Source organism: Centroberyx affinis, unplaced genomic scaffold, assembly GCF_046629955.1.
Source record: "Centroberyx affinis isolate AG114_WGS23_722 - 3 ecotype Tasmania unplaced genomic scaffold, CSIRO-AGI_Caff_v1 ptg006509l_1, whole genome shotgun sequence".
Classification (NCBI taxonomy): domain Eukaryota; kingdom Metazoa; phylum Chordata; class Actinopteri; order Beryciformes; family Berycidae; genus Centroberyx; species Centroberyx affinis.
Window position 1 is genome coordinate 5,001 of NW_027283296.1, and position 24,826 is coordinate 29,826.

Consider the following 24,826-nt stretch of genomic DNA (forward strand, 5'->3'; position numbering starts at 1 on the left):
GGCTGGTGTGGATTTATATTAAGGCCAGACAGATATTTTTGGATGGAAGCTGTCGATGGCTGATATTTTGTCCCAATATTCAATATTTTTCAATTTGACCATTCATGTCCAAAAATATTAATGTATTTTAATATTAATAAGTCATATTTTATGTTAATTAAAATAAAAAGTGTTTAGCGATTCCCCCGGAGGTTTCTTCTTGTCAGGGTGGAAAAGCCTCTGATTTCAAAATACTTCTGTTGGTTTATAAAGCACTGAATGGTTTAGGGCCAAAATACATTTCTGCTACATTATAAACCGTCCAGACCTCTCAGGTGGTCTGGGACCTCTCAGGTGGTCTGGGACCTCTCAGGTGGTCTGGGACAGGTCTGCTTTCTGTCCCCAGAGTCAAAACTAAACCTGGAGAAGCAGCGTTCAGTTTTTACGCTCCACATGTCTGGAACAAACTCCCAGAAAACTGCAGGTCTGCTGCAACTCTCAGTTCTTTTAAATCAAGGCTGAAGACTTTTCAGTTTGCCGCTGCCTTTTATTAAATCAAATAACTATTCATCTCTGCACTGTAACCTTTATTCTTTTAGTTTACACCTGTCTTATTCTATTTTAGTCTATTTTTTTGTTTTTATTCTCTTAGCTCTTTAATGAACTTCATTTTTCTTGGTCTTTTATATGAATTCTATCCTTTTCATTTTGTCTCGATGCTTTTAATGTTTTATGTAAAGCACTTTGAATTGCCTTGTTGCTGGAATGTGCGATATAAATAAACTTGCCTTGTCTAGCGTCACTAAAACTCTCCACTGAATCCCAGACTAATAAAACTGGTTCAAGTGAGTCAGCAGCTCTTCAAGGCAGGTGAGGCAGGTTTTACAGACTGAAGCTGTTGGAGAAAATCAGATCTTCACCTCCATCATATGGGCGGTGGACAATAATGAACCGATACCTGATTTTTACTAAAAGGCCAATATCACTACATCAGTATATCGGTCGAACCCTGCTTCTGAATTGGATTAGATGAAACTTTAATTATCCACACTGGGGAAACTGGGTCACTGCAGCAGCAGAGAGGAGAATGTAAATTAGAGCAGATCAAATAGAGTCACTGCAAACGAAGAACTGTTTGTTGTACAATTTTTCATGTGTGTGTGTGTGTGTGTGTGTGTGTGTGTGTGTGTTATCCCAGGCTATGGAGGGCTCCATGCTAACTCTGAGCCTGGCAAACTGGATGGAGCTTCCTGGACTCAAACTGAAGGACTGGATGAGAGAAAAACGCAGGTCAGTCCACAAAAAAAACAAAAAAAAAAAACATTTTCAGTTGGTCGCAGTAAGTTTGACCCACATGCCCACCCTTAGATTCATGCAAAACAGGGTTAATACAATATACAGCTGGACATCACGTCCCTGAACATTTCATTTCCCTCTGTCCTTTTTCTCATTCTGTCCGTTTACAGTTTCAGAACTTTCTAGCTGTGTTCAGTCAGAAAAAGAGGTCGGGGGTCGAGGCTTTGCAGTTGCATCACAAATCTCCTCCCTTATCTGTGTTTCCATCCAAATAAGCCAAGAGAGAGCGAGAGAGAGAGAGAGAGAGAGAGAGAGAGAGAGAGAGAGAGAGGGAGAGAGAGAGAGAGAGAGAGAGAGAGAGAGAGAGAGAGAGAGAGAGGCTCCGACTGTCAGACAGAGGGAGTTCAGTCCCATCAAAAGATACAAAAAGGTGCGTTAAAAAAATTATAAATAAATTAAAAAAACGTTACCTTGGTGACAGCGAGAAAAGCACGCAGCTGTCCGTCTGCACATACAGCACAGCAGTGAAATACTTGGAAAAAAAGAGAATATTGGTGGATCTTTGTGAGACATAATAACGTTTTCTTTTACAAAACAATCAACACTTATTAGAATTACAGTAGATCAGGACCACTGTTTTCAGTTTGCTTTCAAATCTGTCTCAGATCCCACCACCCGGAAGCTCTCTTATCGTCTGTTTTTGCTTTTTGTTTCTTTGTTTTGGTTGTTAAATTGCTCTTAAGCCTGAAAAAGTAAATTTCAATTTGGCTTCCTGAGACCTGCAGACGCCCTGACACTGTCCTGGGTGATGTCACTGTCACTTCAGAGCTGCAGAAAACATCAGGACTGGAAAACACTTCATCATCAAACACAGTGCAGATTCTGTCCAGTCACATAGAGCTGTAGATGATCAGATGATCAGATGTAGTAGAGAAGTGCTAGGTGATGAAACAAGAGCCAGATAATAATAATAATAATAGTAATAATAATAGACTTTATTTATATAGCACCTTTCAAAACAGAGTTACAAAGTGCTTCACAAATAATACAAAATAATCCCTCCCCCCTCCCCCATAACAGAGGAAACACAGACAACAAAAAAGATAAAAACAGTCAAATAACAAAAAAAAGTTAATGCAAAAAAGCAAACTTATTAAAATTAGTTTTTAATAGCAATTTAAAAGAAATCAGCGAGGTTGCAAGACGAATTTCAACAGGAAGACTGATCCAGAGTGCTGGGGCCCTGACAGCTAAAACACAGTCTCCTTTAGGTTTAAGTCTGAGAGAGAAAAGGTAGAAAAGGTGTGTGTGTGTGTGTGTGTGTGTGTGTGTGTGTGTGTGTGTGTGTGTGTGTGTGTGTGTGTGTGTTCCTCCCTCCTCAGTGTGTGGTTTTTAAACAACACCATGTAAGATGAGCTCAGTTCATTTGAGTAAAATGGAAATTTGTCACCAACCAATGGGACGGACTTATTTCCTTCCAGGATCCAGTGCTTCATGTTTCCTGGTTCCTCTCCATCTCTCTTTCACTCATCGTCTTATTGACAAGAATTCCACAAAAACCTTCTAATGAATCTTTTGAAAATTGCTGTATTACCACAAACCAACAGACAAATAACAGCCAACATCCTATTCTAAACATCTTGCTAAAATAGTGGATGTAGTTGGTGGAAATATAAAAAAAACATTATATATTGTCCTGCTTTGTATTTAAACATATCCCTGTATATCATTTATATTATGTTATTTATATTGTTATTATTCTGTTAATTTCTTCCAGAAACGTGCGTAACGACCGTGCCACGCCGGCGGAGATAGCCTCCTACTACCAGCACTACGTTTCCCAGATGTCCCTGGGGCAGAGCTTCGCATGCGGAACCACCGTCACCGCGGTAACCAGGCAGCCCGGCAACCAGGAGGGGTCGCCGCCCTGCTGGAGAGTGACGGGACTGCAGCGCAGAGAGGGGGAGGAGCTGGGAGGTACGGACGCAAAAACAGAGGAAACTGTGGAGACAAAGAACTCCTTAGTCCTCCGCTCCTTCTCTCCTTTCTTCTCTTCTCCTCCTCTCCTCCTCTCCTCATATCTCTCCTTTCTTTCCCACTTGTCTCCTCTTCACTCCTCTGCCTTCAAATCCTATCGTCTCCTTTCCCCTCCTTTCCTCTCTCCTCCACTCCTCTGTGCTCTCTCATTTTCTCTCCTTTCTTCTTTTCCCCTCTCCTCTTTTCTCTCCTCCTTTCATCTCCTGTTTTATTCCCTCTCCTCATCTTTTTTCCTCTCCTTTCCTCCTCTTTCCTCTCCTCTGCTTTCAACTCCTATCGTCTCCTTTGCTCTTTACTTTACTCTTTACTTTACTCTTCTTTTTCCCATTTTTTTCTTTCCTCTGTCTCTTTCCTCTCTTTCTCTCTCCTTCTGGTTTCCTCTCCTGCTTTTCCTATCACTCCTCTCCTCCTCTCCTCTTTTTTCTTGCCTTTCCTCTTCTTTCCTTTCTTCTCCTCTTTTCATCTCCTTTCCTTTTTCTTTTCCTTCTGTCCATAGCTTTCCTATTTCTTTTCTACTCCTGCTCTTTTTTCTCTTCTCTCCTTTTTGCTTTTCCTCTCCTCTCTTTTATTTTCCTCTCCTCTCTTTTCCTCTCCTCTCCTCCTCTCCTCTCCTCTCCTCTCCTCTCTTTTCCTCTCCTCTCCTCTCCTATCTTTTCCTCTCCTCTCCTCTCCTCTCCTCTCTTCTCTTTTCCTCTCCTCTCCTCCTCTCATCTCCTCTCCTCTTTTCTTTTCCTCTCCTCTCTTTTCCTCTCCTCTCCTCCTCTCCTCTCCTCTCCTCTCCTCTCTTTTCCTCTCCTCTCCTCTCCTATCTTTTCCTCTCCTCTCCTCTCCTCTCTTCTCTTTTCCTCTCCTCTCCTCCTCTCATCTCCTCTCCTCTCTTTTCCTCTCTTCTCCTCTCTTCTCCTTTCCTCCTCTCCTATCCTCTCCTCTCCTCTCTTTTCCTCTCTTCTCCTCTCCTCTCTTTTCCTTTCCCCTCCTCTCTTTTCCTCTCTTCTCCTCTCCTCTCCTCTCTTCTCCTCTCCTCTCCTCTCCTCTCCTCTCCTCTCTTTTCCTCTCTTTTCCTCTCTTCTCCTCTCCTCTCCTCTCCTCTCTTCTCCTCTCCTCTCTTTTCCTCTCCTCTCCTCTCCTCTCCTTTCATGCCATCAAAGTTAGTTTTGAAGCAGCTTATTGAAAATTGAACAAACTATCACCACATAATCACCCACTCCTTTCTTCTTCTCCTCCTCCCTCTCCCTCTCCCTCTCCCTCTCCCTCTCCCTCTCTCTCCTCCTCCTCCTCCTCCTCCTCCTCCTCCTCCTCCAGACGGCTCCTGTGTTTCGGAGGAGGTGCCTTTCTCCCTGCTGGCCCGCAGCGTCGTGCTGGCGACCGGGACGCACGACATCCCGGCCCGGCTGGGCGTGGAGGGCGAGTCGCTCCCCTTCGTCTGCCACTCCTTCTGGGAGCTGGAGGCCGCCATCTCCCGCGGCGAGCTCGACCAATCCTCGGACCCCGTGCTGGTGGTGGGGGCGGGGCTTACGGCGGCCGACGCGGTGCTGGCCGCCCACCACCTGAACACGCCCGTCTACCACGCCTTCCGACGCTCCGTCACCGACCCCGGCCTCATCTTCAACCAGCTGCCCAAACTGCTCTACCCAGAATACCACAAGGTGAGGAGCGGGCGCTCTGAAAGCTGCTCTGATGTTTGCCGAGTTCAGTATCTTTAACTCAAGTATTAATTAATATTAAGTATTTACTAAGTATTAAGTGTTTCCACCAAAATTTTACTGTTTAAAAAAAGCCTCTGAAACAGCAGTTAGACAGCATGGGACACTAAAACTCTCCACTGGTACTCATGGATTGCCCTCATCTGTAAGGAAGCACCTCTTCTCTAAGTTGTTTGAGCTCAAACTTTTTCTATGAAAATGAACTTAAAAACTTAAAAACAACATTTCTGCATTCATACTGTATGTTTTTACTTAAAATGTTGTGTTGTAGTTGTTGTTTTTATGTTAGATACACTGCATATGCTCTATCCCTATTCATATCCTATTGTTTCTAATAATAATAATAATAATAATGATACATTTGATACACCATTCATATATGCAACTTAAAGTGCAATAAATAAATACATGTTTCACATAAAACCATAAATAAAACAATAAATGGATTAAAAACAGTAAATTAATTAAAACCATTACATGACATTAAAATTTCAAAATCAAAAATAGTCCATCATAGGAACGACCCTCTATGCCGATGACAACAGCAATTTTAAAATGATCAGCTCTTAAAATCACAAGCAAACAATAAAACAGAAGAATAAAAAACACTGTGAAGGGTAAAAGGCAATGCTAATTAAAAGCTATGTTGAAAGTTATTACTATTTGCTGCATCAATCAATTTCTCCATGGCGACTGTTAAAGGGGCGTTAAGTAATCTATGAGCTCAATCGACTCTATCGGTGCCATCGTTGGTATTGATCAACAATCCTATCAACCCTGCAGATATATTATGGTCTGTTTGTCATCTTCCTTATTGCCCCGTTTCAGCTAATCTGAATAATCTCTCTGCCTGCAGGTCCACCAGATGATGACCCAGCAGCAGCACCGGCCGGCCCCTCCGGCCCAGAGCCAGGCCCAGAACCACCAGCACAACTCCCCCCTCTCCTCCCCCGCCTCCTCTCCTTCCCCTCCCTCCCCATCCTCCACCTCCTCCTCCTCCTCCTCCTACCCGGGTTACCTCAGCTTCCCTCGCCACCGGGTCGCGGCGTTCCGACCCGACCGGAAGTGCGTGCTGGAGTCGGACTCGGGCCAGCGGACGGTGGTCCAGGTCTCCATGGCGCTGGTTCTGATCGGCGCCCACCCCAACCTCTCCTTCCTGCCTGACAACGGCCGGCCGCTGGGCGCCAACCCCGACGAGCCGATCACGTGCCGCAGGAACCCGATGGAGGTGGACCCGTTCACGAACGAGGTGGTGTCGGCGGACGGGCCGGGCCTGTACGCCATGGGGCCGCTGGTCGGCGAGAACTTCGTCAGGTTCCTGAAGGGAGGAGCGCTGGCCATCGCGAGCGACCTGGCCAAGAGACAGAGGGAGGAGAGCGAGGGAGGAGGAAGAGGAGGAAGAGGAGGAGGGGATTTGACCACAGACAGGTTGACCACAGACAGATGGGTGGACAGACGGGCTACCAGACTGACAGAAACAGAAATCTGTGTTCTGGACTAGTCGCGGGTTTTCCTGGGACAGACAGGCGGAAAGGGTTAATGGACTCCTGCTGAGCTGAACCGAACCGATCCGCTCTGATCTGATCCAGGCTAAACGGATCGAGACCAAACAGGATCTGGGCTCGACCGAAACTGAACTGGTGGAAACTCCACCGTACCTGAAACAAGCGTGCGGTATGGTGACGCTTTTCCAGAAATCAAGCCAAGTCAGACAGGCCACCGAAGTGAATTCACGGCACAAAACAGGCAACAGCTGGTCTCTGCAACTGGACTGGTTTGGACTGGTTTGGGCTGGTATCTACTGGGCTGATCTGGTCCGGCGAAAAGCTTTGGTGCGATCTCAGTGTCTCCAGACCTGAAGGGTTATGGAGTATCAAAAAGCGGTCAGAGAAACAGCAACAGGCATGCTGGGAAGATCACACAGATAATAGAGGTCCTTCGAAGTGTCAGAGAGATGGAGAGAGACAGAGAAAGAGATGGAGAGAGAGACAGAGAAAGAGATGGACAGACAGAAAGAGATAGAGAGAGACAGATGGAAAGACGGACTTGAGGAGGGAGGGAGAGATGGAGATAGACTGAGAACGAGAGAGGAAACAACAGAAAGAAAGCAAGAACGGAGAAATATGGAGATGAGAGAGAGAGAGACAGAGACAGAGAGACAGAGAGAGACAGAGAGAGAGAGAGAGAGAGAGAGAGATCGGGGTTCAGCTGATGGCCTCATGCTTACAGCAGCAGGTCAGCTGCTCACACAGAAAGCCTTGACATGCATCAGTAGTTGCCTGGTTAAAGTTTAACATGTTAACAACACGCATGACGCCAGCCTTGCTTTTTTTAAACCAGGATTTAACACGGATTAACATGTTTCCGTAGTTAAAATTCCATTCAAATGTGAGCAGTCTTTTTTATTTTATTTTGCAACACTACCACTGTCACAAACGGTTGATTTTTCCAGCAACAAAGAATAGTGTGGAGTTTTTTCCTATCTTTCTTTTTTTTATATTATTTTCTAAGTGTAATGTCTTGTGTATATTTTGGGTTTGCTCTTGGTGAATTCCTGGTGCTGTACTCTGTATGTTGGTGTGATTTTTTATTTTTTTTTTCACATGGTGGGAAACTTGTACCTGCCTGAGATCTTTGTTAATCTCCGATCTTGTTTAAAAGATGTCCTGCTTAGAAAAAAAATTACATGAATGACTCGATTTCCGCGGTTGTTGGAACTTCAGCATTCGGCTGCACTGTGAAGAACGATGATATATTTCATGAGAGATGACATCATGTATATGATAATAACGCAAAAAGAAACTACATCAGCATTGTTTTAAAGCCCTATTCACATTGGACCAATATTACCTGTGGATGTCCAGTGATTTATAATAATTGCGGAGATTGCGATTTTAGCGAATCTGCTATATCTGTAATCTGTAAAGTAAAACTTCTAGCGCAAATTACCTTCCATACTTTGGTGAAGGTCTCTGTAATTTCATTTATTTTTGGCACGCAAAAAAAATTCTTCTAGTTGTGCAATTTCTCTCCTCCTGTCATGAAAAATGGAGGCAGGAGTGGAATCTGCAGAATTTTTTTTCTTATTTTCAGCACAAACTCGCTTCACTTAATCAGAAAGTGACAACTTGTAAAATCTTGAATTTACACCCTGGACACTGGGGATTTCAGCAAATTTCACATTATCCCATGTGAACAAGTTTCAGGAAACACAGAGGTCGGGGGGTAACTCATTAATCACTGAGCTCCCCACATAATACTGGTCCCATGCAAATAGGGCTTCAGGCTTTTTTGCTCTATTAGATCATATACATATGTATATTTGAACCTGTGTAATAGATGGTGTACAGTCTATGAATATTCAGTTTAATATCCTAAATTACACCAGAGTATATTAGAGGGCGTTGACATGAGGAAGGTTGTGAGTCGGACTCAAACCCACAACGTTGTGACTACATGGTACGGGCCTTAACCCTCTGAGCCAACAACACACTTATGTGTAGCAATACTAACCTCAACCTTTTTTTTTTTTTTTTTTTTTTTTTTAAATATTATGCATTTAAAAATATCTATTTTTTTAACACATTCTCAGTGCAGCTGTTCACCATGTCCAGGGGTAGAGGTTCAACTCCCACAGCGGCCTCATGAAAGTAACTGCTAACAATGTGGCTTTGGGTGAAAGCGTCTACCTAATGGCATGTGTCCTTTGCGGGCCGGGGAGAACAGTGACTGAAGAGGCCGTCCTGTAGGTGAAAGGTCAAAGGTTTGATCGCCGCAACAGCTGTGTGACTTGCTGAAGTGTCCCGGAGCAAAACACTGAACCTGCTCGCTCGTTGTAAGACTGTGTTCACGCCTCCAGCTGGTTTCCTTTGCTCCGAACCACAGTGGAGAAGTTGGCTTTGTCGCATTTTGGTATTTGCTTTGTTTAGGGTCAAACTGACCAATTACATGCCAACCAGGGCTTGTTAACAAAAGTCACCTGGACTCAGAAATAGAAATAGAAATAGAAAGGTTTTGGTCACCTGTCGTCCCATAGCAAACAAATAAAAATTCACCTCTACTGTGTCTTTAATTTCCTGTCAACATTTCGGTACAAAACCTTTATTAAGATGTTTCTCGTGGCATTTTCATGACACTGGTTCTCTGCAGCAGTAATGTCTTGATAAAGGGCTTTTGCCGAAATGTCGTTAAGGAAATAAAAGACACAGCAGAAGGTGAATGTTGTGTGTGGGAATCTCCAGTCTTGATTTGATCTGGATCGTTCCCAGCCCCACTGAAGGAAGTGCCTACAGTGTGCACGTTATAACATTTGTACTGGAATTCCCAACCAACCAGGTTAGACATTTTGGCGTCCTGGGGAGTGGTTGGTCAGATGTTTCAGGTATCTCGTCGTTATTTGTTGCCAACTAGAGCAGGGAAATGCAGCAGAGTTCAGATAAACCGATCAGAACATGCTGGGTGTTCAGGTTCAGGTTCCTTTAGGTTTAGGTTACTTTATTTGGCTTGCAGTAGAGAGTCATCCATCTTGACACACATTTTAGAAACAACACAGACAGTAGACAAACATGATAAAAGTACTCAAAGTTCCAATCATCACTAAACCACTGAAACTAAAAGATAAAATAAATAAATAAACATAGACAAACATAATAAAAGTACTCAAAGTTCCAATCATCACTAAACCACTGAAACTAAAAGATAAAATAAATAAATAAACGTTGCTTCTATATCATCTGTGCAATGTTGCTACGCCTTGTTCATCTGAGTGACGGCTGCTGGAACAAAGCTGTTTTTACACCGGTTTGTTCTGCACTTTGGGACTAAAAACCTTCATCCAGAAGGAAGAAGCTGAAATTCACTGTGCAAAGGGTGGCAGTCATTTAAAATGGAGCCAGTTATCCTCTGTAACTGTCTGGTGTGCTGCTGCTGGGTTAGGCTGTGACTCAGCCATCAGCCTACTAGACCATTTAACAATCTGATTCAGAGAGTTTCTATTCTTTAAAGATAGGTTTCCCAAACCATGACACCAAAGAAAAAGATAAAATCGATTCAATAAAAGCACGGTAGAATAAGGTCATCATGGTTTTATCGATGTGGAAATAGAACAGTTTCCTCAAACAAAACAAACGCTGGTGCCCCTTTTTGCACACGGCTTCACAATTTGCTTCAACTAAATGAAATAATGGTATCATCATACTGCAGTACTCCCTCTAGACAATTTATTTTATCACACACAGAGAGGTCAGAGGTCAGGGTCTGGAGCTGGTAGGGATTCTGGGTCTTGCTCATGGACACTTCAGCAGGTTGTCGGGTTTGAACTCCGGTCCGGTGGTTTACAGACGGTCTACCTGCTCACTGCTCCACCCTGCTGGCCAAATAAAATAAAACATTTTCACCAGTTGAATGTTGTTTTTGTTGCTGCCAGTGTGTCTGGCTGAAACCTTGTATGCCCAAAGAAATCAACTTTACAGAAACTGAAAGAAATTGGCTGATTTGTCTATTGGTTCTCATGTATTTTTGACTCTTTAAACTGCAGTTACGATAGTTTGGCTTTCGCCCAGGGACAGGAAACATTGGAAGAGGTTTTTGATTTCTTTTGTTTTTTCAAACCGAGACACAATTTAAATAAGTGACACCTACTCCGACAAAATGATTGCTGATATAAAGTCTAAAAAAAAAAAAAAATCAGCTCTTTGAACACATTTGCTTACAGCATACTAACATTTTTGAGAATCATATATTGTGTTTAACTGCTTAATAACTGAATTTTAAGTATGTTTTGTTTCTTACACTGGATATAAAGCATGTTGAATGGGCCCCTTGCTTTCCCCACTGGGGAGAAGATGTCAACTGTTGATTACAGTTTAAAAATTGCAAATAATTGGAGGGATAAGATAGCATCATATTTACAATATGCAGGGTGATTACAGGCAGGGGAGAGGTGATGTTGATCAGATTAAGAGTTCAGTTCCAAAATTAAATCTCCACTGTTTGAAAAAAGTGACACCTCCTCTTACAAAATGATTGATCACACAACACTAAACCAAATGATGGTGCTTCTTAAAGGACAGTAGGGAATTGAAGTCCTTGGTTGACTAAATTAGACACTTTTACTGATTGGATCCCCTAGATTTTAAAATTTTGTTATTTATTTAGTTATGTTTTTCCAAATTGGATATATAACATTTTGGATCAGAACTCTACAGTTGTACAATACTCAATACCAGTTAATGCCCAAAAATAACATCCTACACACTGTCTAGTCCATATGTGTTGATATTTACAGATTAATTTATTATTATTGTCCCATTTAAGGGTAAATACAAGGCCTCTGCTGGACGCCAATGTTATTTCTGTAACTTTTTCTTTACGTGTGAACAGATGGTGCCTTGTGGCCGATAGTGAACTCTGATGTGTGTTTCTGCTCCTGTAGGGATGGTATGGAGCCAGCAGTGCCTTAAGACACATTATTCACCGCAGTACATTATGTTTCGTGGCACTGAGGCGTAACCTATATTCTGCCCTACGAGGCCAAACAGTCATATAATTTAAAGTCACAATGAACTGAAAGATGAACCTTTTCACCTTGTTAGCTAATTCCCTATATCATAATATATGCATATTTAAGAGTAAATGCCACAAAAACATCCAAAACTTCTATTTTCTCATATTTTTTATATCAAAATCCCATTAATTTTGCTTCCTGAAAACAATTCCAACCAATAAAACTGTCACAGATTTTTGCGTCCTGGTGGTTAAATTTATTAATTTGGAAGAGGCCATAATTTGTGAAGCTCACTTTTGAACAGTCCCTCCTTGTTCTGTCAAAAAGCATTCATGGGTATAATTTTGTGCTGATATGAAATACAAACCCCAGGCATGACCTTTGACTTTTAAAATACACAAAAAGTAGTCACTGCTATTTATAGTTTGTAGGGCAGAATAATCACACGGCATCAACTGGAAACGTATTTCCACACATTCAGTTTACAGTCAATGCAGGGTCTGGAAAGTGTGGAAACGATTTTAGCAATTCTCAGAAATTAAAAGGTATAGAAAACCTTAAAAAAAATCAGATTCAAACTGGACATTGACCATACACTCGTTAGCCACTGGGGGCGCTGTCCTGCCTCAAGTGTAGCTGTCTTTCGTGGAGCAAAATGTCTAAAATAAACTGAATTATTATCACCAGAGGGTGTTACATGAAGTATGATTACTCCTTACTCTGATAAATTATTGTGAAATGACTTCAGTCAGTAAAAAAAAATATCATAATGAAGATTAAATCATTTATTGCAAAAATTGGTTTGATAGTTAATTTTGGCATTAAAGTCTAGTCTTCCTGGCCTTACAAAAATATCCTGTGTTTTTTCCATGTGAACTATGGTAAACTATGGTTTAACTGTGGTGATCTATGGTATCCTATGTAGTAATTAATACTAAATCCTGAATTATGGTTATTCATATGAACGTGTATGAATATGTCTATCTGAAAATCTGTTTCCTTATGAAGTAAAATCCAGACCAGTCTTTTCTATAGTTTGTTTCTATGGAAGATGCTGTGTTTTCACTTTGTGTTTGTATAAATGGGTTGATTTATATACAATTAGGTTTCCATCTGAATATGTATTTACAGTCAAATCTCTGTTCTCCATGTAAAAATCCATGCATTGGTATGTGGTTTGTTTCTATTAAAAAATAATTTTTTTCAGCAAATGTGTGGTTTTTAATGTTGTTATTTTCATTTGTTTATTTAAAGCCCAATGTCTGGATGGTCTTGTAGTGTGGGGGGATCACAGATTCAATCCAAGAGGCAGATAATGTTTTTCTGTTTGTATCCACTAGAGGGCGACACTAGAGGTGCATAAGCAGATTTTACATGAATTCTATTTGGTCCTAAACAGAGACTAGATGGTAGCAGAATACAGCTCCTTTCACACATGCAAGATAACCAATCAGAAACTACCACACGCCATCATATAGCCAGTACTTACCAGCTGAGAGCAAGGAGGTTTATAGTGCTGAGACCATGGCTGAGAGACTTGGGCTGTATTCGGATCCACGTTATGTTGTCCTCCCCTCAGTTTGCCCCCTAGGGACAAAATGTCTGACACATAACAAGTAAACCCTTCTGGTTCTCAGCAAAGGAAGGTGAGTCAGAACTGAACTCACTACTTTATACAGGAAGGAAGTGCAATACATTTTTACTCTCAGAAACAGAATAAAAAAGATTTCCCAGCCAGAAGTTTTACTCTCATGTTTTAAACCAAATAAAACTGCAGCTAAAATTATTTTGTCTCTGTGCATCAAATAAATAATTTCTGAGGATATTGGGTTTCCAAATCAGCTTACATTTATAGGATATGCACAATTTCCATCATCCATCGTTCTGTTACATTCAGCGTGGACTCAGCAACTGGAGCAGAGTGGTGCATTGTGGGATACACTTCATGCCGGAAGCATGCATTGTCAGCCATTTTTCAACCTGGCATTTTGGAGATTCCCCCTCAAACATCCAGAAGAAATCGTTTTACGTGGAACCGGACTAGCTCGTGCCTGTAGATCCCGATGCCTTTGAAGCTCCTTTTTGCTTGATATCTTCTCCTGGCCGTGGTCAAGTTTTTTTAGAGGACTACTCTGCATTACTAGTAGCTGTAACCATAACTCCCATTGTCTTAGCACACTTTCAAACAAAGAAGAAAACCTTTAACAAAACTTCTTCTACAGTCAGTGGCACCTTTAACAGCTGATCAGTGTAAACAAACGCTTGTACGTGTTTTGCGTTGATTAACAACAAAAGCAGTAGAGATTGTATAAATGCTGGCTCCACCGCAGACACCTGCGTCGTAGCTATGGCGACACTTCAACACCGAACTATAAATCAACCTTCAGTCAGCAGAACCTAGACATAAGACAACGCTACTGAAATGACAGTCAGTAGGTCTAAATCTCAACAAATTTCCCTCTTAACTTCATTCTTTATTGGTTTTAGAGGCAAAAGTATTTGAAAATAATCACAGTATAGGTTACAGATTACAATGCTAACATACATAATCATAAATTTACATTTTACATTTTAGGCATTTAGCTGATTTTCTTAAGCAGAGTAAAAATACAATGAGTGCAACTATAGAGAAAGCTTCAGTTCCTAAATCACCAACATTACACAAAGTCTGAATCCAAAATGAGATCTCCACCTTTTAAATAAAGTGACACCCACTCTGACAAAATGATTGATAGTGCAGATTTAAAATGATGTTCTCTTACATATGAAGAAAACATTTGATACGGTCTACCATAATGTCCTACTGTCTAAGTTATCAGCACATAACTTGGCAGAAAACAACATGGAATGGATGCCATCATATCTTCACAACTGAAAACACTGCACCAGGATAAATGGACGTCTTTCTGTATTTTCAGAGTCTTCCTTTGGGGTCCCGCAAGGCTCTATCTTAGGACCACTCTTATTTAGTATTTACATTAATGATCTTCCACTAGTTTGCCCAGAGATTAATATACAGAATATGTCATACTGTATTTATGTCATATATGTAAATGCAAAGTCAAAAGTATAAGTTGCAGATGAACATACAGCTGCAATGGATAGAATATCAGACTGGCTGACTCATTCTTGTTTGACACTGAATATATCCAAAACTGTGTGTATGTTCTTCTCAATTAGACAGAATGATTCTCCCTTAAGGGACAAAGGATTGAGATCATCATATATTTCAAATACCTAGGCATTAACATTGACGGTAACCTAAATCTTGAAAAAGCAAGTCAAAAAGTTATGTAGAAAAATAAAGCATAACCTGGTTCAATTTAGATTTATATTACATTAGATGAGCACAGATGCTGCAAAGATGGATATGCATGCAATGATATTTTCCCATGTTTCATATCTCAACTTGGTCTCAAGCAAATGACACTACATTAAAACAACTCAATCACAAGTTTTACAAACAAACACTTAAAGTATTTGATTAAAAAAACAAACCCTAACCCGTCATTGCAATATTATTAAAAAAGTATAATCTTCTGACCCAAGATACAGTAACTTCATCGTCATGATAAATGTTTATCTACTGTATAAGCTCAAGATTAAGATTGCACTTTATTGATCACCAAAGGGGAATTCAGGAAGATTACATTGTTGATGATTTAGCTCCACCACCTCTCAATTCATCAGGGTAAAAATACTATCAGATCCTCCACTAGAGGGAGCCATTTATAACAACAGAGTCTCCACTAGACAAAGCTATTGTGCAAAAATTTGGTCTACATAATTTGGCCAGTCAGCTTTTTGGGTCAGAACAGTAGGAACTACATTACCATCTTCCATAAGACTGTGTAGCACCTATAGATCCTTTAAAACCGGTTTAAAACACTGGCTGAAGGGAAACCAATCTAAAGGTGATGAAGCAACATGATGGTGTGACTTACAATTCTGATGTAATGATGGGAAATTTCAGAATGTGTGTAGTACTGAATGTTTGTATGCCAAGGTAGCTTTTATAAGATTATTATATGATATATTCTTCTTCTCGACACAGCACTTAAGGAATGTATACATGATCTAATATGAATCTGTAATTCTTTTTTTTGTATGTTATTATACTCAAACATCACTCAGTCACCACCATCATCATCTTCTTCTTCATCTCTAATTGTGTTTCACTGTTACAGAGACCTTCACTGGTAAAATCTTCAGTTTATTCGAAGTGTTAACGTATGGAAACAGCCTGTCAGTGAAAGTGTGTGTGAAGGTGTGTATGTGTGTGTTAGTATCAGGATCAGAGAATGACAGCTTTCCTCTGTTCCAGTCCAGATGCACTCTGATCCTCTGGAGCTTCTTCTTCACTGGGAGATCAATGTCTGGATTTGGTGAGGAGCGTACTGTGTATTTACGGTTACAGAACCCTATTCTCCATAATCCAGACCGTGTGTGTCCCTTCCTCTGGTCAGACTCTGCTAACACGCCCAGTCGATACACTGTACTGTCTCCAACCTCAACATCCCAGCTGTGACTTCCTGAGTTAAAGCCCTCAGAGCCCAGGACAGAGCGGTAGTAGTCAAACCTCTCTGGATTGTCAGGAAGCTGCTGTCTCTCTACACAACTCACACTGGTCAGATTTTCAGACAGGATGAGTTCTGGACTGGCAGTGTTGGGGTCCAGAATCACAGGAGTGTAGGAGACCATCTCCTTCATCTTGTCCCAGACTGTGAAGCTCAGGTTGCCCAGGTGTTTGGCCTCGTCTATCAGAGCTCCTGAGACCAGCTGTGGATCCTCCAGCAGGGGGCGCTGGACTCTTTCCACTGTAGCCTTGTAGTTCTGCAGGAACGAGGCGTCTTCAGCTCTCAGCTCCTTCTCTATGGCTCTGACTGTATCTGAAAGAGCTGCTATCTCTCTGCTCAGACCCTCAATCTTCTTCTTCATCATCTGACTCTTCTGCTGCTCTTCCTCCCTCAGTGCAGCGATCCTGGCCTCCTCTTCCTCTTGTAGAAACTGGTGAAGCTTCTTAAACTCCTCCTTAATCTGCCTCTCTGTGTGTCGGGCCTGGACCTTAATGTGTTCTGCTGTTTGATCACAGTTTCCTTTAACTTCATTAAAGATCTTCAGTTTCTCCTGTAAGGGCTTCAGTGATTTCTGGAGTTCCTCCTTGTGATGCCGTGTAGTTTCATCGATGGGTCTGAATCTGTGGTCGGTGTGTTTTTCTGAATCTCGACAGACAAGACACACTGGCTGCTGATGGTCCAGACAGAAGAGCTTGAGTTTCTCAGAGTGCAGACTGCAGAGAAGCTCAGACTCTACTGAAGCTCTCTGATCTCTCTCCAGTAAGAAAGCCTCACACAGGTTCTTTAAGGACAAGTTACAAGGTGGATCATTCTTTGAAGATCTTCTCTTACAAACTGGACACGCAAGTATTTGTTTCTTTGTCCACCAGCTCTGCAGACAGGCTTTACAGAAGCTGTGGCTGCATGACAGGATGACAGGATCTTTAAAAATGTCATGGCAGACAGGACAGGAGAGATCCTCCTCTGATCTGGAAGCCATTTTCTCTCTGAGTGAAGTTAAAAACACAACACAGTCAGTCGTGGTACCACTCCCTCCACAAGAATGTTTCTTAAAAGTTACTTTCACTTCAAGTCGTAGTTATTCAACTCACATTCAGTCTGAGGAGTCAGCAGCAGTTTGAAGTGGCAGTATTCCAGTATTCCAGTATTCCCAGTATTCCCAGTATTCCCTCCTGCAGCTGTCCTCCCTCAGTGGAAGTCGTGGGTTTGATCTGAAGGAGAATCTAGTTGTCTGTGCCTCGATATGTGTGACTCTTCTCAGTGAGGAGTGGAAGGATAACAACCTCTGCTTCCTGTTTTTTCTCAGTTGAGTCAGCTAAGGGGCGGAGCTTTGTCAGGCCAGGGGTGAGTTCCAAAGTCTCTCATTTCTACACACATAGGGCCTATGGCCGGATCTACTAAAGGTTTGCGCAGTGCAAATCGCAAATCGCATTGCGGGTGCTAAAACCTTTTTTCCTGCTCTACTAAGACGGCATTTGGGTTTATCTGTGTGCGCCGTTTTTTGCGGTTTGGTCTAATTGCAAGGCTGAGGCGCAAAATGAAGGGAGGGATTTATAGAAATTGGCAGTGGACGTGATTTATCAAGAGGCGGTGGCCGTCATCACCTGTCGATTACGCACGAAATTTAAAACCTAGGGCAAGCATGTCTTATCATTTTGCGCATAGGATAGCTCTGCTGAAACTGTCTCTGGCTCCAAGATCAAAGTGACACAATCATCTGCATAACACGCAGTCATTAGATCGCAGCGTTTAAACGAGTATGCTGACTTTAAAATGTACAATTTAAGCCTCATTGGCAGAGTTGCAGAATGCGTACTCAGTATTCAGACTATTACATAAATATACAAAAAAAGAAAAGTTGCACGCTCTTCTCTGGATTTGCTGACACGTATTATGAGCCTTGATGAAAACAATGCATCTAAAACATGTGTGCGTAATAACTGTCTACATGTAACCGTACCTTCACCAGGTCTCCATCCCTCCCACCGGCACCTGCGTCTCGGTCAGGCTCTCCTGCACTTGCTCCTCCAAGGGAATTAAGGCTCCTCTTTGGCTTTATTTGTGGTAAGCATTTTGGTATTTTATCCCCATTCTGTTTTCTATGTACATAAATTATCTTTCTCTGTCAGTCAAAGCCTTAGGTAAGGGTGTCTGTATAGATAATGAAAAAATCCTCTATTATACATATTGTCTTAATTTCTGAAACTGAAGAAGAATTGCAGGAGATGCTAGGCCTTGTCCATGGTGTCAGGATTGGAAACTGAACATAAATGTTGACAAATCAAAGGTGGCGCATTTTAGAAAGTTAGTTCCCTTAACTTTGTTCAGATTTTCATGTGACCCTTCACCACTGGAAGAGTTTAGAGTTTTTAAACTATGACAAAACTGTTAAGCATCTGGCAATGCATGCAAATAGAGCTCTGGGTGCTGTCAAAGCCAAATGTAAATCTTCCTTTTGCATGTTTTTACCAAACCGTTTGAATCCCTGTTTTAACCCATTCTGACATGTGCTGCTGCTGTCTGGGGTTAGAAAAGTTATTCTTGTGTCAATGCTGTCTTTAACCGAGTATGTAGATTTTATCTAGGAGTTGGTAAATACACCCCAACTGCTGCCATACAGGGTGATATGGGTTGGAAAACTCTATGGCAACGCCAGTGGTCATGTATTTTTAAGAATTGGCAGAGGCTTTGTAGCATGCCTGACAGTCGACTCTGTAAACGTGTGTTTCTGTGGGCTTTCCAGTTGACTAATGGAAAAAAATATATGTACATTGTGAGAACTTTAAAAAAAATATATATATTTATTTATTTTATTCAAAACATAAATGAGAGGACAATAATACAATAACCAAGACAATAAAGTAGGACATTAATAAACAAAACAAAGCAAAGCAAAATAAAACAAAGCTCAGCTCAGATTAATAAATGAGTAACCACGGTTATGTACAGTAAGGTAGCTCACGAAAAGAGTGATCAGAACAGAAATGGGTTTCAGTTAATAAATAAACCTGAGGGTAAGAGACTGTGCACCTATTGCCTATTTAAAGGTGCTTTTGAAACAGAGCCATACACACAAAGTATCTTCTCAAAGCAGCATAGAAGCACCTTTAGCTATAGAAACTGGCAGGTACACAAACACTCCAGCTGATAGACGGCTCTGTCCCCTATGTAATAATGGTTCTATTGAATCAGAAGCCCTTGTACTCCTACACTGTGAACTCTATACAGACATTCGTTCTGAATTATTTTTCCAACTTTCAAACCATGTTGCAAATTTTAATGAGTACGATGATTTAAATAAATTGTGTGTAATTTTAGCTGGTAAACATTGTATCAATGAATGTGGCAAAACCTGCCACCTCATCCTTAACAGAAGACGTTTATTCATGAGTGTCAAGATTTTATACTAATACTAAGATTGTTCTATAATATGACCTCTATTTTGTTAGTGTGTGTGTGTGTGTGTGTGTGTATATGTGTATCTATGTGTCTGTGTTAAAGTATGTACTTATGTCTGTGTATATTTGTGTCTATATATATATATATATACATATATAGTGACACATAAATTAAATTATATATATTTATCATACTAATAATAATAACAATAACAATAAATATAACCATTTTGTAGCCGTTTTTCAGATTGAAATGATTTGACAGTGAGAATATAAACGTAATTCATCATTATGGAAAAGTTCTACATTTCAACAACAGAAACAGAAACATAGGGTACTGTGCCATTGTTTAAACACATACACATGCACATACACAATTATGTGGAGATTAAAGCAAATTTGTAGAAGAAATAAAAAAATGGTGTAAAAACAACCATGGAGGAAATTAAATCCAGTACATGCATTTTATTGGACTTGAGCCAAGGAATATGAGGGAAAAAAATAGATTCTAGACCTTACAGTTCAGTAGTGGTTGGCCAAGATGTAAAGTTGTTTCTTACAGCTTCATCAACTGGCCAATCAGTGTAAATTTTGTTGCCTGAGTAGTGAAGAAGATTTGAAACCCATCCACCAAATTTGATTAATCTAAGACTTACAGTTTCCGAGGTACCGATTGTTTTATGGAAGAATTTCTACAATGACTTATTGCCATTTAGACTTAGAAGATTTCTGCCACCAAATTTTGCATGTTAACACAGATTCACTACCTGCATGTGTTCATGAGTTATTGCAGTTTTTGTAAACTAGGCCCTGCCCACATTTTTGTGAACTTTGGCAGGAAATTGTGGCCAAACGGTACAGAGTATCAAAAACCCATTGACAGTTTCATTCAGGGCAGTCCACACATGCTGTCAGACAAATTTGGTGATGATTGGATCAAATTTGTAGGAGGACTAGCAAAAAATTTGTTCTGGACAAAATGTAGAATAGCGGAAAATGGACAACAATGTGAGCAATGGACTCAATATGACCCAAGGAAATTTGGGAAAAAAGAACTGTGTTTGGTTCAGAAGTTATAAGCCAAAACATAAAGTTGGTTGTTGGAGTGCCACCATCTGGCTGATTAATTTCTGTGGCCTGAGAAGTGGGTGAGACTTTGAACCTATCTGCCAAGTTTGATTGCTGTAGCTCTTATGGTTTCTGAGATCAAGAAGAAGAAGAATAAGAAGAATCCTAACAAAAACTCTACCGTTTCATCTTGATTATTTACAGTCTGTGGCTTGAACTTGAACCCTTAAAATGAAAGTTGTCTAAAAACCTGTTGTTGTTGTTGTTCCTGATCTCTGCCACTAGATGTCAGCATCCTCCACCGCTCAGACAGCAGCAGGTCTTTATTTTCCAGTCAGCTGCTTTTAAACAGATGATATTTCACTGCTTATGTAAGTGTGTTAGGAGGAGATCTGCTGTGAAACCCTTCCCCTAAAATACCCTGACAGCAGACAGATTTACCCCACTGCCATGAGAGTTAGTGAAGGGTTGGGATGTAGCTGGGTGCTGCACTGCTGCCATGCTTTTCCTCCACATGTACACTATGATAATGTAGAGTAGTAACCTCTATTTCCACCTTAAATGTCACAGGCGAGCAGCCACATATATCCTATAATATTGCATTGGATTTATAAGGTTCAGGAGAGAATAAACAGTATAATAATGCATAGCAGTACCCTACATTTCCACCTTAAATATCCCAGAAAGCCATATGTGCATTACAACAGAAACTTTTATATATACAGTTCATTTTTGTATTTACACTATGATAATGTGCAGTAGTTATCTGTATTTCCACCTTAAATAACACAAAGAAGCCGTCTTTATCCTTTTATTATGCAAGTGGTAAATACAGTAAAGGCAGGAAAGCGAATACAGCTGATTATTAGTGGTAGCACAATTGTTCACTTTGTACAGTATGATAATGTACTGTATTTCCCTGTATTTCCACCTTAAATATCACAGATATTGTCTAATATTATATGTGTAGTTACCACAGGAAAAACAGTATTATTTACTCTAGTATTATATATGAAGTTTATGATTAGGATAGAGAATATAGCAGGGCTGTGTATCAGTTTTCACTATATACAGTATGATAATGTACAGCAGTTCCCTGTGTTTCCACCTTAAATATCATAGGTAAGCAGTCATACATTCAAATAAGTTTACTTATTATTATAGGTAGTTTATAAGGAGAAAGAATAAGAAGAATTAGAAAGCATTTTGCTATGTACAGTTTAATAATGCACAGTAGTACACTATATTTCCACTTTAAAAACCACTAGAAAGCAGCTGTATTTATATCTATATAGTGTAAAAAGTTAGGATACAGAATATAGCAGTAGAAGCATCATTTTCCACTATGTACAGTATGACAATGTATAGTAGTACCCTGTATTTCCACTTTAAATTTTCCAGGAAAGCAGTATTATTTATCCCAATATGATGTTTGTAGTTTAAAAGAGTCAGGAAAGAGAATGCAGTATAACAGCCGACGTCAGCCACAGTGCCATATTTATCCTGTAATGTGTTTAGGGAATGGATTAATGATGAATTAATGATTAATGATGAACTAATTCATATGATTAGTTCAGTCTTAACAACTTCTCTGAAATAGTCTATAGTTAAAAAGGTGAATACGTCTATGTTTCTTGCTTTGCTTACATTGCTATATACTTTTTAATGCTACTTTTATCTCTTGGTTTTATTTCCTTCTTTGTAAAGCCCCTTTTAGTGTGCTTTGAAAAATCTTGTCAAAATCAGACTATAAAGATTATATTACACATTTATGACTAACAAGAAGGAGGTTGAAGGGGGTAACTTGTTGTTTTGTCTCATATTTTCCACTCAAATCCTCTCATACATTACATATTCATAGCTAACAATGCGGTCTATCTCCCTTCATCCTCCTTAATTTAAATAACTGCTTGGCGAGTCAGAACAGAGCTGAGTAGCTGCAGGTCACATTCATGACCTCAACCTGGACTGGGACTGTAAACCAATACAACAGTCCATAGATTTACATAGATAGAACATATATTATTGTTATGTTTATTATTCTATTCTATTACTGCTATTATTTTACCCACCTAAATAATGCTGTAATCCATACTCCATACTTTTCTTTTATATATTCTACTTAACATGTTGTAATGTTCAAACAGTTGTTCAGTTGTGTATGTTCACAGAACCGCCATTTGCTATATTCTTCTTTATATTAAATGTTTCTGTTTATACTCTATTTTTCTTTGCTGTATCCTATTACTATTTGCTTTTTTGTTGCTGCTGCAACGACCTGATTTCACTGCAGGGATCAATAAAGTTTCACCTCATTTTATCTTAGAAGTTGTAGGAATATGTAGAAATTGGTAGAACATGAATCCTTAAATTGAGTCACATTCGCCTTTAAGAAATAGATGGCTTGTTGTGCACATTACCTAATCATAATAATTATAATTATAATCATCATCATCATCATCATCATCATCATCATCTTCTTCTTCTTCTTCTTCCTCTTCCTCCTCCTCCTCCTCTTCTTCTTCTTCTTCTTCTTCTTCTTCTTCTTCTTCTTCTTCTTCTTCTTCATCCCTTTGCTGTTCCACTGTTACAGAGACCTTCACTGGTAATATCTTCAGAGGGAGTGCTTTTCCAGTAAAAATGAATGGAAACAGCCTGTCAGTGAAAGTGTGTGTGAAGGTGTGTATGTGTGTGTTAGTATCAGGATCAGAGAATGACAGCTTTCCTCTGTCCCAGTCCAGATGCAGTCTGATCCTCTGGAGCTTCTTCTTCACTGGGAGAACAGTGGGTTGATCTGGTAGGGAACGTGCTGAGTATTGACCATGATAGAACCCTATTCTCCATAATCCAGAGTGTATGATTCCTTTCCTCTGGACAGACTCTGTTGCCACACCCAGTCTCCAGTACTTATTGTCTCCAACCTCAACATCCCAGCTGTGAATTCCTGAGTTAAAGCCCTCAGAGCCCAGAACAGAGCGGTAGTGGTCAAACCTCTCTGGGTTTCCAGGAAGCTTCTGTCTCTCTCCCCATCTCACACTGGTCAGATCTTCAGACAGGATGAGTTCTGGATTGGCAGTGTTTGGGTCCAGAATCACAGGAGTGTAGGAGACCATCTCCGTCATCTTGTCCCAGACTGTGAAGCTCAGGTTGCCCAGGTGTTTGGCCTCGTCTATCAGAGCTCCTGAGACCAGCTCTGGATCCTCCAGCAGGGGGCGCTGGACTCTTTCCACTGTAGCCTTGTAGTTCTGCAGGAACGAGACGTCTTCAGCTCTCAGCTCCTTCTCTATGGCTCTGACTGTGTCTGAAAGAGCTGCTATCTCTCTGCTCAGACCCTCAATCTTCTTCTTCATCATCTGACTCTTCTTCTTCTCTTCCTTCCTCAGTGCAGCGATCCTGTCCTCCTCTTCCTCTTGTAGAAACTGGTGAAGTTTCTTAAACTCCCTCCTAATCTGCCTCTCTGTGCGTCGGGCCCGGACCTTAATGTGTTCTGCTGTTTGATCACAGTTTCCTTTAACTTGATAAAACAGCTTTAGTTTCTCCTTTAAGGGCTTCAGTGATTCCTGGAGTTCCTCCTTGTGATCCTGTGCAGCTTCATCGATGGGTCTGATTCTGTGGTTGGTGTGTGTTTTTGAATGCAGACAGACAACACACACTGGCTGCTGATGGTCCAGACAGAAGAGCTTGAGTTTCTCAGAGTGCAGACTGCAGAGAAGCTCAGAACCTGCTGAAGCTCTCTGATCTCTCTCCAGTAAGAAAGCCTCACACAGGTTCTTTAGTGCCAAATTACGAGGTGGTTTACTCTTTGAAGATCTTCTCTTACAGACTGGACACTCGTGTATTTGTTTCTCTGTCCACCATTCCTGCAGACAGGCTTTACAGAAGCTGTGGCTACATGACAGGAGGACAGGATCCTTAAAGATGTCATGGCAGACAGGACAGGAGAGATCCTCCTCTGATCTGGAAGCCATTTTCTCTCTGTGTAAAGCTGAAAACACGCCGGGCAGACAGCTCAAACAGGAAATAAGTCAGTCAGTCGTGGTATCACTACCTCCTTTAGAAAAGTCTCTGAAAGTTAAACTTTCACTTTGAGTCGTGGTTCTTCTAAAACTCACATTCAGTGTGTGGAGTCAGCAGCAGGTTGAAGTGGCAGTATTCCAGTATTCACAGTATTCCAGTATTCCCTCCTGTAGCTGTCCTCCCTCAGTGGAAGTCGTGGGTTTGGTCTGAAGGTGAATCTTATCGTCTGTCTCTCGGCGTGTGTCT

At 40.8% G+C, this 24,826-nt stretch overlaps 3 protein-coding genes across 4 annotated transcripts in view; 1 reads left to right on the forward strand and 2 right to left on the reverse strand.

Moving 5' to 3' along the window:
- The window catches only part of osgn1 (oxidative stress induced growth inhibitor 1), a gene marked incomplete at its 5' end in the record, with an annotated part of 10,748 nt that extends 3,608 nt beyond the window's left edge, over positions 1 to 7,140 (forward strand). Inside the window, 4 exons of the mRNA XM_071512769.1 lie at positions 1,178 to 1,269; positions 3,053 to 3,252; positions 4,615 to 4,958; positions 5,872 to 7,140. Of these exons, the coding sequence (XP_071368870.1) occupies positions 1,178 to 1,269; positions 3,053 to 3,252; positions 4,615 to 4,958; positions 5,872 to 6,516 (1,281 nt within the window). The remainder of the gene's footprint in view (positions 1 to 1,177; positions 1,270 to 3,052; positions 3,253 to 4,614; positions 4,959 to 5,871) is intronic.
- A 6,903-nt stretch (positions 7,141 to 14,043) lies between these two features.
- LOC139638695 (E3 ubiquitin-protein ligase TRIM39-like) lies at positions 14,044 to 18,713 on the reverse strand. 2 transcript variants are annotated; one of them, XM_071512768.1, is made up of 2 exons: positions 18,697 to 18,713; positions 14,044 to 17,065 (listed from the first exon to the last, which is right to left on the reverse strand). In XM_071512768.1, exons 1-2 carry the CDS (start codon positions 18,711 to 18,713, stop codon positions 15,685 to 15,687), a joined length of 1,398 nt encoding a protein of 465 aa, XP_071368869.1. In that variant the 3' UTR covers positions 14,044 to 15,684. The 2 variants fall into 2 exon arrangements, with proteins under 2 accessions (XP_071368869.1, XP_071368868.1); XM_071512767.1 differs by lacking the exon at positions 18,697 to 18,713 and adding an exon at positions 17,189 to 17,351 and having other exon boundaries at positions 14,044 to 17,083.
- A 4,270-nt stretch (positions 18,714 to 22,983) lies between these two features.
- On the reverse strand, positions 22,984 to 24,826 carry LOC139638700 (E3 ubiquitin-protein ligase TRIM39-like). Its single transcript, XM_071512774.1, has 2 exons — positions 23,385 to 24,826; positions 22,984 to 23,336 (listed from the first exon to the last, which is right to left on the reverse strand). The coding sequence occupies exons 1-2, from the start codon at positions 24,529 to 24,531 to the stop codon at positions 22,984 to 22,986; spliced, it is 1,500 nt and encodes a 499-aa protein (XP_071368875.1). The 5' UTR covers positions 24,532 to 24,826.